General features: G+C 54.5%; 1 protein-coding gene across 4 annotated transcripts; it reads right to left on the reverse strand.

Annotated features, from left to right (window-relative positions):
• Positions 1-825: 825 nt before the first annotated feature.
• On the reverse strand, positions 826-17,456 carry Vasp (vasodilator stimulated phosphoprotein). Of its 4 annotated transcripts, none has more exons than XM_051162512.1 (13): positions 17,059-17,456; positions 9,407-9,578; positions 9,138-9,303; positions 6,494-6,578; positions 5,432-5,469; positions 5,083-5,324; positions 4,852-4,949; positions 3,370-3,421; positions 3,188-3,221; positions 2,932-2,977; positions 2,727-2,817; positions 1,762-1,819; positions 826-1,644 (listed from the first exon to the last, which is right to left on the reverse strand). In XM_051162512.1, exons 1-13 carry the CDS (start codon positions 17,061-17,063, stop codon positions 1,607-1,609), a joined length of 1,125 nt encoding a protein of 374 aa, XP_051018469.1. In that variant the 5' UTR covers positions 17,064-17,456; the 3' UTR covers positions 826-1,606. The 4 variants fall into 4 exon arrangements, with proteins under 4 accessions (XP_051018469.1, XP_051018468.1, XP_051018467.1 ...); XM_051162511.1 differs by having other exon boundaries at positions 3,188-3,224; XM_051162510.1 differs by having other exon boundaries at positions 4,852-4,952.
• Between the last annotated feature and the right edge of the window lie 324 nt (positions 17,457-17,780).

The following is a 17,780-nucleotide window of genomic DNA, read 5'->3' on the forward strand; positions in this document are numbered from 1 at the left end:
CTACCCTGCCCTGCACAGCTGGGCCCTCTTTAGTTCAGCGCACTGCCCGCTCACTGGCTGGGAACAGTTTCCTCATGTCTTAGGAGAGGGGGAATTTGGTTTTAACCAAGAACAAATCATCCTGCCCGCCTTCCTGCCTCAGTTCCGTTTATCTGTCCTGTCTCCATCCTACCCCTTCATGTCTTCCATGCCAGCTCCTTTCCTAACAACCTGCACCCTCAACATGTGGGTCAGTGGCATGCCTCCGTCCGCTACCGCCCCCCCCCCCACTCCTGCTTCACAGCATTCTTAGGGACTGCCCTCCAAATGGAACATTCCAGAAGACAAATGAACTCATTTACTAAACCACCAGGCCGCGAAGGGGTGGCCTATTGAGCTCTGACTAGTTTTTTTGTTTTTTTTAAGACTTTGAATGTTTTATAATTAAAGGACCCCCAGGTTAAAGAGTGTATATCTCAAAACATCATTTGCTGAGCCAGCGTTAGTGTCATCCATTCCAAGGAGGAAAAAACTAGGGGAGGGGACTTCTAGTGGGGGCGGGGGCACGACACACGACGTATGTCTTCTGAGACCTTTCCCTGGTAAAGAAACCAGCCCAGAAGTAATCGGTAAAACCTAAGGATCACACAGCCTGTGTGTGCCGCCTGTGTGTGTGTGTCCACCTTAGGATGGAGGAGGCAGGCTCGTGAGGAGGGGCGGGGCAGAGTGCAGGCCAGAACAAGTTGCTTAGCCTGGAACCAGGAAACAAGAGGGTAGTAGAATCTTCACAAGGGTCCCCAAGCTGGCAGCAGCCCCCTCTCCCAAGTCACTCCAGAGACCTTCACATTTATAAAAACTGCAGATTTATTCAGCAAGGGCCCGTGTCCAAGAAGCTAAGGTGTGGAAGTCGGAGGACCTCTTTTTTCCTCTTCTCTCCCTCACTTCACCTTCCTGGAGGGCAAAAATGGTTTGGACCAGAAATCCTAACCCAAATTAAAAAAATCCACAAAACTGAGGTCTCAAAAAAGTTAAAGAATCCTACTTCCTCATAGAAAAGAGGGAAGAGCCAAGGGAAAGGGGGAGGTGTCCCAAGGGTGGGGGAAGTAACCCCCCACCGGGTGGGATACCTCCCTCTGACAAGCTGCCTCCGATGAGGCAAGCCTGGGGTACAGTATTTAAAAACTCCCACACCCCATTTTATCAAAATCAAAGAGAAAAAAAATTTCCCTTCCCCCCAAACCCAAATATATATATATATACTTTTTCTTTTAAAAAAAATTTCCAAGGCATTAAAGCATTAAAGTGAATCCAGAACAAGGGAAGGTGGGATCCCCTCCTTCCCTTTCTGTGGGGTTACTCAGTATATCCCCCAGCAGAGGAACCAGCCCCAAGGGGATGGTAGAGGGAAAGGACCAACAGGAACAAAGGGGCGGGACCTCCGTATCCAATCAGCAGCCAGCGTGGGTGTGGCCACGGCACCAGGAAGCCACACCCCTGTGGAATCTTCCAAGTGGGAGCCCGTGGGGGAGAAGCATTCTTGTGTACTCTTGGTCAAGTTGAGACAGGGAAAGCAGGTGCCAGGCGGGGAAGTGCAGAAAAGAGCAATGGGTCTTCTGGGTCCCTGTGGTCAAGGAGAACCCCGCTTCCTCAACTCCTGGACAAAGGCTGGAAGGAAGAGGCAGAAGTCAGGCCAGCCACGGGACCCTTCCTTTCCAAGGTAGGCTCCTTCCCTGGACACAAGGCCCTTAGAAATGTTGCCTTAGAACAAAAGTGCCTCCTCACCTTCGATTATTTCCTCTTTCATTTTCTGCAGCTCTTTCCGCACCTCTTCCAGAAGCTCCTGAAAAGAACCAACCATGAGGAGACTCCTTTCTTATTCTAATCTTTCTCAAGTTCTTAAAAACATTTACTTATTTGTGTGCTTGTGAGGGTATATATGTGTGTGAGCACATGCAGAGGAGTGAGGGAGTTCACTCCTTCTACTGCCTGGGTTCTGCAGATGGAACTCAGATTGTCAAGTCTGGCATAAGCACACCTGCTGAGCCATCATAAAGGTGTGTTTTATTTCAGGGACAAGGATGGAAACAATGGCATCTTGAATGCTACCTAACCATATTACTATGGAGCCACACCCCAGCCCCTCACTGGGGGATTCTAGGCAGGGGCTCTACCACTGAGCCACGCCCCCAGCCCCTCACTGGGGGATTCTAGGCAGGGGCTCTACCACTGAGCCACGCCCACAGCCCCTCACTGGGGGATTCTAGGCCGGTGATTTACCACTGAACCACCCCACCAATCCTCATTAGGAGATTCTAGGTACTTTTCTGCTTAGCTAGGTTCCCCTTCTCCTCTTTTCTTGACTGAAAAGACAGAGGAAGCAGGTTCAACAACCCTTCCCACCCTCATCGCCTGACGCAGCTGACAAGGTCACAAAAGGACGGGAATGCTCTATAGGAGAATTCTAGATCTTTGGGTCCAGCAGAATAGTGCTGGAGAGCATCCAGCAAGCACGCTTGCCAAATGGACATAGTCTCCTGCCAACTCTGACTAGCTGGAGCCACTGGGTTGAGAATTCTGGGTACTCAGCAGGGATGAGTGATAGACTGGTAAGGCCTGTGGGAAATGGTATGGTGGTCTCTCCCCCTGCACCTCACCCTCCATCTCCCTTTCTCAGACCATAAGCCTAAGGTTTCCAAGCCGTTCCTAGAACCATTCCGCACGCAGGTCTGTCTCTCCGAGCACCCTACCTGCTTTACCCTCTCCAAGTCAGAGTCATCGCTGGAGCTGGGTGTGGAGGGGTGCGCCTCAGAGGTAGTCACAGAAGAGGAAGACTTCATCCTGGAAGAGTTGGTATGGGACAGGAATCGGGTTGGTGGCAGGGTGGGGGTGGCTGCCTCCCTCTTTTCCTATCCCAGGGGTTACATTACGTTCCCCCTAACGTTGATGGCCTACCTTGGCAAGGTTGTGCTGTTCTTTTCCCAGGGTCTCCGCACAGGTTCTGGGTGGGTGGGTAGAACAAATAAGAAAGGTCAGAGCCAAGCATTGCCCCCACAGTACCATACTACCACCAAACCCACCATGGCAGAGTTTCAGAAAACTACAATCCCCAGGATTTTTTTTCACAGATTTCCCATTTAAGTGCTGCCACAGCAAGAACAAGGCATCCTGGGATTTGTAGTTTCTAGGGCTAGACAGGGCTGTCACTCACCACTCTGGGCGGGGACTCGGTTCTCTGGTTCCTCCTGCTGGTGGTAAATTAAAGTGTCACAAACCACCCTTTCCTTGCCACTTCCTCTTCTAGGTCCAAAGCCAGTGGAACCCAGTCACACCTCCTCCCTGCCCTAGGGTACAGCATAAGGAATATAGAGCAGGAAGGGTCCCCCGACTTACACTGGCAGACTCGTCTTTGGGGGGCTTCTCTCCAGCCTGTGTGGCTTTCCTTCTGCAGAGGGGCAAGCAAGGACAAGCTGCAGTTCACGCTCTGCCACTCAGCAGCACCCCTTCCTACTGCTAAATTCCAAGACACTTTTGAAAAGTTAAAGACGGGGCCTGCAACATGGCTCAGCAGACAGAGGTGATGGCCGCCAAGCTGGGTCGCCTGATTTGACCCCATAGTCCCATGGAAAGGTGAAGTAGAAAACGGAGCTGCAGATTGTCCTCTAACCTCCAAGTAAACACACAGGTGCAATAAATAAACGGAGTAATAATTCTTAAAGAGAAGCAGGCGGAAGCCGGGCGTGGTGGCGCACGCCTTTAATCCCAGCACTCGGGAGGCAGAGGCAGGCGGATCGCTGTGAGTTCGAGGCCAGCCTGGTCTACAAAGTGAGTCCAGGATGGCCAAGGCTATACACAGAGAAACTCTGTCTCGAAAAACCAAAAAAAAAAAAAAAAAAAAAAAAAAAAAAAAAGAGAAGCAGGCAGATCTGTGAGTCCGAAGCCCACCTGGTCTACACAGTGAGAGAGACGGGAACCGCATGGCACAAGCCTGTAATCCCAGTATTTGAGAGGTAGAGGCAGGAAAATCATTCTAAATTCCAGCTCAGCCAGGGCTGAGAACAGCAACAGCAATAACAAAATCCAGTTTAGGGCCAACAAGATGGTCCAAGTAAGGAAGGGGACTTGCTGCCAAACGGAGGACACAAGTTCAACTCCCAGAACCCTCATGGTGGAAGGAGAGAAACAGCTCTTCCCCGGTGCTGTGGGCACACTCAGATATTCAGTAAATAACAATAAACTTAAGATTGTTCTTCTAGAATTTGGAGGGATGCCCCATAATCCCCAAGTCTGGAAATCCTAAGAACTGTAAGGGTGAGAAGGCTTCTAGGTGAGCAAGCTCAGAGTCCTTTAGGAATTTAAGCTTCCAGGCCGGGCGTGGTGGCGCACACCTTTAATCCCAGCGCTCTGGAGGCAGAGGCAGGTGGATCGCTGTGAGTTCCAGGCCAGCCTGGTCTACAAAGCGAGTCCAGGACAGCTAAGGGTAACACAGAGAAACACTGTCTCAAGGGAAAAAAAAAAAAGAACCTAAGCTTCCAGAATGTTCCAGTGGAACCTCCCAGGGCTCCAACACTGGAGTGTGAGCACATGTCACAGTCCATAAGTCACCTCAGGCAATGACAGTCTCCAGCACCCCCAGTGTCTCAGACAGCATCCTGTCCCAGACATGGCTGTCACCAGGTAGGACTGCTACCCAGGGACATAAAGCAGATGTATGCAGGTGTGTCATCCCAGCGCTCCGCTCTGGAGGCTGAGGCAGGAAGTTCAGCCTGGGTTAGACACAAGAGGGAGAGAGAAGACAGGGACTATGGGGAGAGGAGAGGACGGGATCAGCTCTCTTGACAGCCTGTGGCTGACTTCCTAGGGACTCAAGCTCACCTCCGGGCCAGCATGGCATTCATCTCTTCCATAAGCCCCCCGCCAGTGCTTCGACTACTCTCAGCTTTGGGGGCTGAGGGCCCCCCAGAGACCTCCTCCTGCTGAACGAGTGAGAAGGGGTAAGAGGGCTTCAAAGGTAGGCCAGGTGACCTCCCAGCCCTTTTGTGACACCTCTGGGGGACTTCTGACCACCTCCCATTGTCCCCTCAGGACTTTATCCCAACTACTCACCTTGCTCACTTTCCTGAGTTTGGCTCCAGCAATGGCAGCAGCCAGGCCGGGGGCCCCGGAACCCCCACCGCTGGGGCCCTGGGCTGTAGGGAGAGGGGGTGCAGGAGGTGGGGCACCCCCTGATCCATGACCTGCAGCAGATACCCCTGAAGGAGGCAGACCTGACGGTGGAGGGGGACCAGGAGGAGGGGGAGGTCCCGGAGGGGGAGGTGGGCCCCCAGCTGGGGGAGCAGGCGGACCTCCTGCAATAAACAGAATGGTACTGCTGAGAGGAGCCTTACTCTTCGGCCTGGCCCGCCCAGCCCGGTCCTCCAGGGAGTCCCTCATGACCCAGTAGGCAAGCCATCACCTGCATTGGAGACGCGGCGTTCCATGTGCTCAGGTTGCCTGTGCAGGGGGAAAGAACCTGCCTTCAGCCCCCAAGCCAAGCTAGCCATTGGGGGAGGGGGGAGGGGGGAGAGGCAGAAGCTTCTGGATCCTCTCTGGAGGTCCCCAGGGAGCCCAGGGGCTTGCCCTACTTTCTGTGTCTACCCTGTGTTACCTTCTGAGGGCCCAGGGGAGGAGAATGAGAAGCAGGCAGGGATGAGGCCTGGGTGGGTGCAAGCCTTCTTTTCAACTGTCACAGACAGCTGCTTACAAAGTAGCCAAGGGCCTGAGAAAGCTGGGGAACCCTGGGGGGGAGTAGGGGGTACCACCCAGACTAGTTCATTCTCTCATCAGATCCTATTGTGGGGGTTAGATTTTCTTTTTTTTCCCCCTGTTGAGACAGGGTCTCACTCACTGTGTAGGCTAGGCTAGCCTGGAACTTTATAGATCAGGCTGGATTCTAACTTGAAGATCTGCATTCTAAAGGTCTAGAAAAGGTGTGTGACAGCATGCCCATTAATGGGTTGATTTTTTTTTTTAATATTATAAGATTTATTTGTGAGTTCAAAGTCAATACATCTTCATTTTTCTCATTTGTAAAGGGAGCGTTTTTGTTTTTTTTTTTTTTTTTTGTAAAGGTTTTTCGAGACAGAGTTTCTCTGTGTAACAGTCCTGGCTGTCCTGGACTTATTTTGTAGACCAGGCTGGCCTCGAATTCAGCAGCGATCCTCCTGCCTCTGTCTCCTGAGTTTAAAGGCATGCACCACCACGCCTGGCTGGGAATGATTTTTATAACAGGGCCCCATACTGATTTCCAAGGCCAGCCTGGAATTCACTATGTAGCCCAGGCTGGCCCCAAACTCTTGACATTGCTCCTGCCTCAGCCTCCCATACCCAGTTTCACAGCAAGTCTCTTGGGCTCCAGGAACTTGGCAAATAGTGTCTGAATGCTGTTTGCTTTGAGACTCTTGGCTCTTAGGCCTTTCTAGAAAGTGAAACATGGCAGGGTTCTGAACTCCAGGAGCTATGGGAGTGAGGGTCCCACCTTTTCTGTTGTTCCAGCTCCTCTGGGGAGGGCCCATTCTGGGCAGACCAGGCAGGGGGTGCAGGGGCCGGGGGAGGCCCACCTCCTGGAAGGTGAAAGGAAAACCACAATGAGACAGCAGGAGCTCTGCCCTCCTCTCCTCAAGATGGCATCCCGAGGCCGAGAGTGGTGGCACATGCCTTTAATCCCAGCACTCTGGAGGCAGAGGCAAGAGGATCGCTGTGAGTCGAGGCCAGCCTGGTCTACAAAGCAAGTCTAGGACAGTCAAGGCTATACAGAGAAACCCTGTCTCAGAAAAAAAAAAGATGGCATCCCAGTGAACCAGAGGCCCTGCCTTCCCTGAGAAGGGACAGCACCCAGGAGAGAGAACAAGGAACAGCTTTCCTGGGCCTGAGTGGCTGTAAGGTGGGACACTTAATGGACACAGAGCTGCCAGTAGTCCTTAAACCATGAAGGGGGGAAATTTGCAAACCAATCTCTTTCCTAGCCCCGAGGGACCATGCACAGGCCTGCACTACCGACTGCATTTCTCCATGTACACAGAACGGGCAAGCCCTCCCATTAGTACTGACAAGCCTTTGTAAAGCCAAAATCTCAGCTACTAAGCACTTTTCCCTCTACAGACAGCAGAGCAACCACCAAGGATACAACCTTGAAAATGCTGTCTTGAGGGCGCTGGGGTGTGGTTCAGTGGTAGAGCCCCTGCCTAGAATCCCCCAGTGAGGGGTTGGGGGCATGGCTCAGTGGTAGAGCTCGAGTTTAGCCTGTCCAAAGCCCATGTTCAATCACCAGCACCTCCAAAACATGACAGGATCTTGGCGTCATTAAAGAGCTTTAAAAAAAAAAAAAAAGGAATCTTGTTCCCTGCACTAGAGTCTCCATTTGACCCAGATCCCCACATGAGCTAAATGTTTGTGGAACAGTAAGAAATGCCATGTAGCTGAGGACAGTGGCACTCGCTTTTAATCCCAGCACTCGGGAAGCAGGGGCACCCAGATCTCTGAGGCCAACGAAGGCTAGCCTGGTCCAAGACAGCCAGGGCTACACCAAGAAACCCTGTCTAAAAAAAAAAAAAAACCGAAAATAAACAAAAATAAAACATAAAATAAATAAATAAATAAGTAGGGCTGGGCGTGGTGGCGCACGCCTTTGATTCCAGCACTCTGGGAGGCAGAGGCAGGCAGATCTGTAGGTGTTTGAGGCCAGTTTGGTCTACAAAGTGAGTCCAGGACAGCCAAGGCTACACAGAGAAACCTAGTCTTGAACCCTACACCCACATCCCCAGAAAAGTATAGAAATTGCACCTAGAGACTTATTTTGAATCCATTTTAAAAATGCTGGACAAGCCTGCCTCACTGAGCTGTTGCCCTGGCATGCACCAAATCTGACTATGTAGCCCAGGATGGCCCAGAACTCTCCACTTCCTACGCACACCTTCTCAAAGGCTCACAACTACATGTAACATGCCACCATGACGAACACAGGAAGCACAGCGGAGGCTGGACAGACAGATGTCTCAGTCCAGCCCATGGTGCTCAGAGAACGAGCGATCATCTTAGAGACGGTGCACTTTACACTTAGGCATACACCAGGTGTGGACAATTCTCACAAGAGTTTGCTGTCTATGGATCAGCCGATTTCAGATAGGTAGACTCAGGCCCCAGAGGGCAGCATAGCAGCTTCAGGCTGCGGAGCACTGCTGCGGGGTCTCCTCTGCTCACCCCCACCCCCAGTTATGTTTTGAGACAGGGCTTCTGTGTATCCCTGGCTATCAGGAAACTCTATAAACCAGGCGGGCCTCGAACTCAAGAGATCAGCCTGCCTCTGCTTCCCGAGTGCTGGGATTAAAGGCGTGTGCCACCATGCCCGGCTGGTTTTTTTTTTTTTTTTTTTTTTTTTAAATGTGTATGGGTTTTGTTTTTGAGACAGGGTTTCTCTGTGTAGCCTTGGCTGTGCTAGACTCACTTTGTAGACCAGACTGGCCTCGAACTCAGCAATCTTCCTGCCTCTACCTCCCGAATGCTAGGATTAAAGGTGTGTGCCATCACGCCCAGTGTGTATGGGTGTTTTGCTCACACACACACACACATGCCTACTGCCCACAAGGCCAGAGATGTTCAGATCCCTTGGGACTGTGAGCCACCCACCATTTGGGTGCTGGGAATTAAACCCAGGTCCTCTGGAAGAGCAGTAAACACAAGTAAGGACTGAACCATCTCTCCAGTCCTCCAACACACAAAAACAGGGAGGCACACATGCACGCAAGCGCACACACTTTCTTTGCGAGAATCTTATGTAGGTAGCTCAGGCTGGTCTCAAACTTGCTGTGTAGCCGAGGATAGCCTTAATGTCACTGTCCTCCTGCCTCCATCAGCCAAGCACTGGAGCACAGTGCCAGGCATGTGCCACCAGACCAGGTCTGTGCAGTGCCGAGGACCAAGCGTAGAGCTTCACACACACTAGGTGGGCTCTCTACCCACAGAACTCCGTTCCCAGTCCCCGCTCTTATTCATTTATTCGTGACAAGGACTTGCTATGTCATCCAGGCTGGCCTGGAACTTGTTACAATCCCCCTGCCTCGGCCTCCCAACGGCAGGGATTACATGCACATGATCCCCAACGCTATCCCACCTGCCCATCTAACCTTCCAAGGCCTCTAGGGCGCTGGCCATGCCGGCTGCGAACTGTGCTGCGTCCTCCTTGCTGCCAAAGTTGAGGCCCCAGACCTGGCGGGCATCACGCCACTGATGGAAGATGGGAGTGGCCTGGTTGTACTTGACACCCCGGATGATGGCACAGTTGATAACCACCTAGAGAGGCAACAGGTAGGTAAACGTGCGGGGGTGGAGTGGGGGTGGAGTGGGCTCAGTGGCAGGGGAGACAGAGGGACGGAGGGACGGAGGGAGCTTGCACCTGCTGGTCCGGCTGCATCTTGCGGCCGACAACTCGGAAGGAGTTGGCAGTGGAGTTGTGGTATATCTGGACGCGGCTGAAGGCCTGGGGACCGGTGCCAGCAGGGAGCCATCGCTTGTTGCTGTCATCATAAAGCATCACAGTAGCCCGGCTGGAACAGATAACCGTCTCGCTGCCAGGAGAGAAAGCAGAGGGGCCAGTCACATTCTCCATGTGGGTCTCCCGTGACGTGACAAGAATTGGAGGAAGAGCAGCAATACAGCGGCAGACAAGAGAGAGGAGGGAGGGCAGAGGAGTCCGACTTCCTCTCAGAGATCCAGACACAGTATGACACCAGGGGAGGGGGGCAAATAACCAGGAAATATCAGATGGAGAAAGACGTGAAAAGGAAGAGTCGAACGAACAAAAGCATGGCCCGGAGTGACAACAAAAAAACAGGTGCTAGGTGCCAAGTTGATGGCCTAAGCTCAAATCTCCCCGACCCATACAGGAGAAGCAGAAAACTGACTACAACATGTACATGCACGTACAATCCCCCAGTGAGGGGCTGGGGGCGTGGCTCAGTGGTGGAGCCCCTGCCTAGAATCCCCCAGGGAGGGGCTGGGGGCGTGGCTCAGTGGTGGAGCCCCTGCCTAGAATCCCCCAGGGAGGGGCTGGGGGCGTGGCTCAGTGGTAGAGCCCCTGCCTAGAATCCCCCAGTAAGAGGCTGGGGGCGTGGCTCAGTGGTAGAGACTTGCCTAGAATCCCCCAGTGAGGGGCTGGGGTGTGGCTCAGTGGTAGAGCCCCTGCCTAGAATCCCCCAGGGAGGGGCTGGGGGCGTGGCTCAGTGGTAGAGCCCCTGCCCTTCTTGCCCAGCTTGCTCTAGGCCTTTGGTTGAATCCACAGTACTATTAAAAAACAACAACCTCGAAAAAACAAAACAAAAACCAAAAAAAAAAAAAAAAAAAAAAAAAACCCAACAACAACACAACAACAAATGGACTGATGAGTACACTGTAAGGAAGAGATAGGCAGGCCACACACAGGAAGAGGCAGAGAAAGAGAAAATAGGGCCCCTAAGGTTTGAGCTGGGGTCTGGGGCTCAGCCTTTAGAGCATCAATCCAAAGTGAAATGCAGTTTGACTAGGAAAGGCAGAGAGAGATGCTTGACCTAACAGCCAGAGAGAGAGGTGAGAACAGCTGCTGCTGCCTGGCCTCAGTTTCCCCCCCTCTCTCTAGCACCTCTGCTCCCAGCCCAGGTCGGATGAGGAAGCTGTGGCTGAAGGACAAGAAGTGTGAGGACAGGTCCCAGCCCGCCCCCCTTCCCCTGAGGCTGCTTTTACTGGCCACCTGGTCCATCTGGTTCCCCTGGGGGCCCAAACAGCCATTTGGCTCACATTCCTGGCTGTGCTGTCACACCCTGTGGCTGGGGAATGGAGACACAGCGGTGGCCCAGACAGACTGCCTGGCCACCATCCTCCTGGATGTGAGGGGGACACAAATCAGTCTGGAGAGCAGCTGGCCCAGCCCAGGGCGCAGGCGCAGCTGAGGAGACCACCAGGAAATGATAGATGTAGAGTCTGACGCTGAGGGGCGGGGGGAGTCGGGGGGGGGCGGTGGTTCAAATCCCCACCACTCTCTTCTTCCACGTGTCACAGATCATCTCCCTCATCTGTCGCTTAGGGAGGACATGATGGCTCCAAACTCCCGAAGGCCATGAGTAGGAACGAGCCTGGTTAAAGTACAGCAAGTACTCTTGTCATGAACACTGGGGTACTAAGTGCTTGGTCACCGTCAACCCTTAGGGCTCCCTGAACACCTCCATCACCTAAGAGGCCACACACCTGTCGTCCCTCCCCACTCCCAAGGCTCAGTTCTCCTCCAAGGCAGTTACTAAGGTTTCCAGACAGGAAGTAACTTGGCCAAGGTCACACACAGACAGGGGAAGTGGGGGTGGGGGGAGTTTAGGCCCCACCTACCCCCACCAGACAGGGGAAGTGGGGCATGCGGGGGGTGCTCACCCCACCCCCTACAGGGCTTTTTCCTGAAAAGAAGAAGTTTGTGGTTTCCAGGGGAAAGACACTGTACCCCACAATGGTGGGGCTTGGGGGCGGGGTGTGACGCCAGATGGTGAGGAGGGCTCAACAGGGAAAGCCCCTTGGTAGGCCCCCTGCACTGCCCACAGAGCCTTGCACTCCAGCTTGGCAAGTTAGTTGCTCCATCACCAGCTCCTAGCTGGGCCCATGCCTTCCCAAGTCACTCTGTCTGTCCTACAGCATCCCTTCAGGACAGACGCTGTTCCACCTGGGTGCAGCGGAGACGGTTGAGTAGCCCACCCGTAGTCTAGCAGAGGGGAGGCCCTGAAGACAGACGAGGCAGTTCCCATGTCCCACTCGTAACCACAGACCTGTGGGTCCTACCCAAACATCAGGTGTCATCTGAAACAAGCGTAGCTTCAGGGACTGTTTCTGGCTCAGGCACCCTTGGCAGGGCAGGGCTAAACCTCACCCACACCTGCCACCCACACCCAGGGCAGACTCTGGCCAGATGCCCAGGGTGTCACTGCCCCACCCAGGTGCACTTTGGCCTCCCAGGTGGTCCTGCCCTGCCAAGGCTCTGGTCCGGAGGGAACACTGCTGGCTGGGTGAGCCTGGGCTGGGTCCTGCCTCAATTAGATCCTAAGAATGATCTAATAGAAGAACGCAATCTCAGAGTCCCGTCTGTCTGTCCGTCCAGTGTCCCCCCACCCCCACCGCTCCCAGCCCCCACCAAGGCCTGCAAGCCTCAGATCCAAGGCCTGTGAGGTACCCTGTGCTCTGGTCTCGCTCCTCCCCTCTCTGCTCACTCTTCCAACATCCTCCGCTCTGCCTGAACCACATCCCTTCCCAGAAGCCCCTCCCCAGCACCTCACCTGCACACCCCACAGCCGGACAATCTTTTGTTTTGAGGCAGGCATCCTTGTAACTCAAGCCAACAAACAAAACAAAAAACCAGAACTAGTCTCGGATGGATGCCCCCCGCCCCAACCCAGCACCAAACAGTCATCCCAGCACTCAGGAGGCTGAGGCAAAGGGGTCTTAAGTTGGAGGCCAGCCTGTGCCAAGCAGCGAGACCCCCTGTCCCAGTGAAACTAAACAGCAATCCAGGGCTGGTGGGTGAAGGCACCTGCCTCTAAGCCTCATAGCCTAGGTTGGACCCTGGAGACTCATGTTGGAAGGGGAGAACAGACCCCTACAGGTTGTTCTCTGACCTCCAACACACCCAAAATCAAAATAATTTTTTTTTAAATCCTTAAAAAAGAAAAGGAGCCGGGCAGTAGTGGTGCTCGCCCATAATCCCAGCACTCAGGAGGCAGAGGCAGGTGGATCTCTGTGAGTTTGAGGCCAGCCTGGTCTACAAAGCAAGTCCCAGACAGCCAAGGGTACACAGAGAAACCCTGTCTCAAAAAACCAAAAATAAATATAATAATAATAATAAAAAGAAAAGATTAAGAAATAGTGAATCAGGGTCAGGGCATGAGGACTTGGAACTGTCTTCCCTCAGGCCCTCGTCACCTGAGAAGCTGCTCCCAGCGCTCAAGGGTGAGCGTGTATATTTAGATGTTCCACCTTTTTTTTTTTCCTTCTTAAAGCAGCACCCCTCTGTCCTCCACTCCTTCCTTCATACCTTGCCTTTTTAAAAATATCAACCCAACTGTTTTCTCATCCTTCAAGGAAGTTAGGGGTTGGGGAGGACATGAGTTCAGATGGGAGCCTCCCTGCTAGCTCCGTTGCTGGCTGCTCGGCTGTGTGATCTCAGCCCCGTGCCTTCGCCTCTCTGAGCCTGCATTTCATCCATCACCTGTCAAAGGGCTGAGACATCAGTTTAGCTCATCAGTTTGCTGAGCGGTGCATCTGGAAATTGGAGCCCAATACCCAGAACAGCATTGCTGACCTTCAAATGTCCATGGCTAAGGTTGAGTCCCTCTGTTCAAGGCCGCTGAGCCTCCCCGAATGCTAGGTACCATTCTAGTTTCTTGAGATGCACTGGGGAGCCAAAGGGATCCTTGGGGGCCCGCTGTCTCAGCAGAGGAAATAAAGGGCAACAGAGGAAATAAAGGGTTCTGTGGCCTCTAAAGTTGGGTGGCGGGGGGTGGGGTGGGGGGGGGCAGGGCCTTTGTAGGCTGGAGGTCAGCCTGGGCCACACAGTGGCAAAGACATAGCCCCCTGTGTTGAATGTCCCCAAAAGGAGCTGCAATGGAAAAATCCCCACAGGAGGTACACACCTGTAACCCCAGCTCTTGGGAGGTTGAGGCAGGAGGATCAGGAATCCAAGGAGGAGGCAGAGGGCTGGCAAGATGGCTCAGTGGGTAGGGACGCCCACAGTTGTCTTTGACCTCCACTTTTCTTCACACATGCCCATCCTCACCAAAATAAAAAATGTAAAACTTTTTTTTTTTTAAAGAGGGGGGAAAAAAAAACCCCAGAAAATTCCACAGCCAGGAACTCTGGCAGAGATTGAAGATGGTTGCAGGTGGAGGCGGGGCTGGGGGGGCTGGGGGGGGGGGGTGGGACCACCTCCTGTCTGTGCAGCTTCACTTGCGGAGCCTCAGTTTCCAGCCTGGGAGTTCCCAACTCACTGAGTCTGTTGTGAGGATGAAAGGGGACAACAGAGACCCGATGCCACAGCCCTGCAGCTGGCAGGCTCCACCATGTTGGCCCAGAGTCCTAACGGGGGTGGGGGTGTCCTCTGGGGACAGGTGACCAAGCACAGGCACTGGCACCGGTACCATTCTTCCCTTTGGTGCTCACCACCCCCCCAACATTACCCCCACCATCTCCTTACACCATGAAACGTGCGACACACATGCGCACACACATACAGCACCTCAACCGAAGCACTATAGTCCAGGCTGACCTAGAACTTACTCCGTAGCCCAAGCTGGCCTCAAACTTGTTATGTAGCAGAAGATATCCTTATGGGGTGGGGTGGGGTGGGGTGACTTTTTTTCATGTTAAAAGTATGTTATTTGTACCAAAAAAAAAAAAACCCACGGATGGTCTATTTTTCTATAATGCCACCAGACTCTGACAGTCCTGGGTACAAATTCAAACTTTGCCACCTCCTAACGGACTCTGTATATACTTTATTATGAGACATGGACTCAGTAGCCCGAGCTGGTCTCTAGCTCTTGATCCTCCTGCCTCCACCTCCCCAGGGTTCCGATTCAGCCATGAGTCATCACATCATACTCCCAAGCCCGTAAACTTTAACAGGCCGTTCCTTAGCATCTCTGCGCCTCAGTTTTACTACCTGTAAAATGGGGGTACTAACATCACATCTATTTTAACTGTGGTGGAGGTTAAAACGGAACCAGACCCATGTTACAGCGCCCGGCAGGACGATGTGTGACTGAACCGGCCACATCATTTAAAAATAAAATAAAGTAACAATCGCTGCTTGTGTTATTCCAGGAGGAAAGGAATGAACCACATGCTTTCAGGATTCTGTCTGCCCAAGAGCCCTCAGACCTCTGACCTCTTCTCTGCCTTCCCAGCTCCCGGATGCAGCAAGACACTCGACAAATATTTGTCAAACTGGGAGAAAAAGAACCATATCTTGTAATTTTCCATCTCACCCGCCTCCCTTCCCACTGCCCCCAGGGCTGTCCCCAGTCAAACCAGTCTGCTCCCTAAACCAACACAGCACAAGAACCTCTGAGGGGACTGCACCCAGGCTTCTTGGTCTGGGGGCGGGGGCCTCAGTTTACCCAGCTGGGAATAAGGGATGTGTCTTTCTCATTATAATCCTAGCTGTCCTTGGAGAAGTGACACAACCCAGCAAGTGACCAAAGACAAGGGGGACCCTCTCCTAAGAGGGTGGGGGACCCGTACATCTTGTGCCTACCCTCAGGGGAGGGAGGTTTGGCTCAAGCCACTGTCAGAGAGGGGGCGGGCTGCAGGAGGACCAGGGCTAGGGGGTGGGGGTGCAGGGGGCCGGCCTAGACATTGCTCCTGCCCTTTTACGGTCTCAGCGAGTGAGGCGGCACTAACTCGGACATCCGCCATCCGCCTTCCACCGGGTCTGGGACCGGAAACGGGTGGGGGAGGGGCGGGGGCTGGGGGGCAGCAGGAGAGGGGAGTGATTGGGGGGGCCAGTGGAGGAACTGACTCCCTTTTGGGGGACAGCACTCCCATGGGGGAGGGAAGGTCGGGCAGGAAGTCTCTGGGGTGTCTCCACGTCTCCTAGCTCCAGATCCCACATGCCAAGGGACAGACATGGGAGGGACGGAGGGAGGGGTCCTGGCCTAGGGTCCTAGAGAAATGTCACCCTGATGTCAGAGAGCAAGACTGGAGGATGTGCACTTGGCGGAGGGGCGGGGGGGGGGGGTAAGCCCCCAGAAGACTCCTCCTCTAGCCAGGGGCTTTGGGGCAGGAAGTCCGAGCCAAAGTGGAGGAAGGGAGATAGTATTGTCAAGATGGAGCCCCAAGGGAGAGATTATGGGGGGGGGGGATGAGGAGAGTGGAGGCCTCTGCCGGCCCAGTCCCCGCCCTCAGGTGAGCCCAGGAGTTCAGGGCAGGTCGGAGAGAAGACATTAAAAAAAAAAAAAAACCTAAACACCCTGGGTCCTCCTCACATTCCTGGGAAGAGGGCAGGAAGAAGCTGGTAAGCATGAGTCCCGGAGGGAGAGAGAAGGCTGTGACCTTGACGCTTTCCAGCGCCCCCTCCTCCAATCCCACGGCTTGGAGAAAGTGGGGGGGGTGACACCCGGGGACATGGAGCCCAGGGGGAGGGGCCGTGGTCTGGGGAAAGCAGCTGGCCCACAGTGCTCACTCGGGGGCCCGCCCCCCACACCAGCTGTCTCGACAGGTGAGTCAGGAAGACAAAGGCCCCCTCCCCCAGCTGCCGCGCCCCCTCCATCCCCGGCCACCAGGTGGGGGGGAGGGGGCGGAACAGAGCCGCCCTCTGGCCCCGGGGGCCGGGAGCCGCCCTGGGCCTAGAGTGCTCCCGGGTCCTAGGACCCAGCCACAGTACCTAGGGAGAGAGGAGTCCCATCTGGACTCTCCAGGCCCCGTGAATGAGAGCCGCAAGATCCCCCCTCGACTGAAGAACCTCTGTGTCCCCCCCAAATGTAAGGGAATCAAGAACTACCCCCGAAGTTAAGGACCACGGTCCCACTCTGAGACACACTCATCCAGCGCCCCAGACTCAAGGGTCCGAAGACCACGACCCCTAAGCTCAGAGTTTCAGGGCTCCAGGTCCCAAGCTAGCCTCCCAACATCTCTCCCAAGACCCCGTTTTGAGTTTAAGTGGGGGCGGGAACTCAGAGCCCCACTTATAAACTGGATCATCCCTCCGAGGCTCTCTACCTATCTGCCAACTCGGAGCTGCTCCCCCCCCCCCAAAAAAAGTCTTCCAATTCTGTGTCCCGAGAGCGCCCTTAAACCTGAAAGCCACCAAAGAGAACCTTAGCAGGCACCGCCCCAAGCATTTAGGAAGTAATGCGGAGAAACGAGGTGTCGATATTTAGAGATCGCTCTAGGAGGCATCGGCCCAGAGCTGGGGCGCCCAGAACGCTGTGTCCCCCTAAATCCAGCTCCGAAGGAGCTGATGGGGGGAGGGGGGACAAAGGCGGGACGAGGAGCCGGCGCCCGGCTGGAACCCGGCTGGGGGGGGGGGTTCGGAGCTCTCACCTCATGGCTGCGCTGAGGGCGGGCGGCGCGCCCACGGGGAGTGCTCCCGGGGCGCCCCTGATTGGAAGTGCAGGGGTGCGGGGCTGGCTCCAGGTTCTGCTCAGTCTCTCTTGGGGTCCCGCCCCATAGAGTCCAGCTTCCTGGGGAGAACGTGGACCGGGCCGGGGCGGGTCTTCGGGCGCCTCCTCCCTCCGGTGCTCTGATAAGGCTAGGATCCCGTGCGACGGAAAGCGGGGTGCGGCGCCCGGATCTCGCCGGCGCACACCCTCGGCCGGCAGCACCTCAGCGGTTACTCTTACTACTGTACTCTTCTTTGCTACATTTCGTTCCAAAATTCCACTCCCCGCACCCACAATGCCGTGCGCCTTAAAGGGACCGCAGACGCCTCCAGGCGGGGGAGGGGGGCGGGGGGGGGATGGAGAGCATTTAAAAGGCAACGCGGAACCTTCGGCTTCCGCAATTGCACTCCTTCCTCAGCCTGGTGGCGTCGGGGTGCACCCTAGGCCTCGCCCCCGGGTTGGAGGGGGTAGTTTGGTGGAAGAAAAGGGGCCTTTCTTTCATCTCTAGCTGTCTCTACTATTGAGTTCTTCAGCAGGGATCTTGGGGTGGGGGGTGTGTGTGTGCAGGTTCTCGAGTCCCAACTCGCTCCGTGGACTTCTGCTCAGTTTTGGAGGGGGGCGGAGAGCCCCTCTGGTTAAGCAAGAGAGCCCATCAATTTCCAC

The sequence above is a fragment of the Acomys russatus genome, chromosome 19 (genome assembly GCF_903995435.1).
Source record: "Acomys russatus chromosome 19, mAcoRus1.1, whole genome shotgun sequence".
NCBI classification, from domain to species: Eukaryota; Metazoa; Chordata; class Mammalia; order Rodentia; family Muridae; genus Acomys; species Acomys russatus.

Bases quoted from the DNA above. Each gene is read 5' to 3' on its own strand.
- Vasp (XM_051162509.1), bottom strand. The intron at 5,470-6,493 runs GTGGGACCCTCA...CCCCCTGCACAG, and splicing joins GAGCTGGAACAACAGAAAAG to GCAACCTGAGCACATGGAAC. The intron at 3,422-4,851 runs GTGAGCTTGAGT...GCCCCTCTGCAG, and splicing joins AATGCCATGCTGGCCCGGAG to AAGGAAAGCCACACAGGCTG.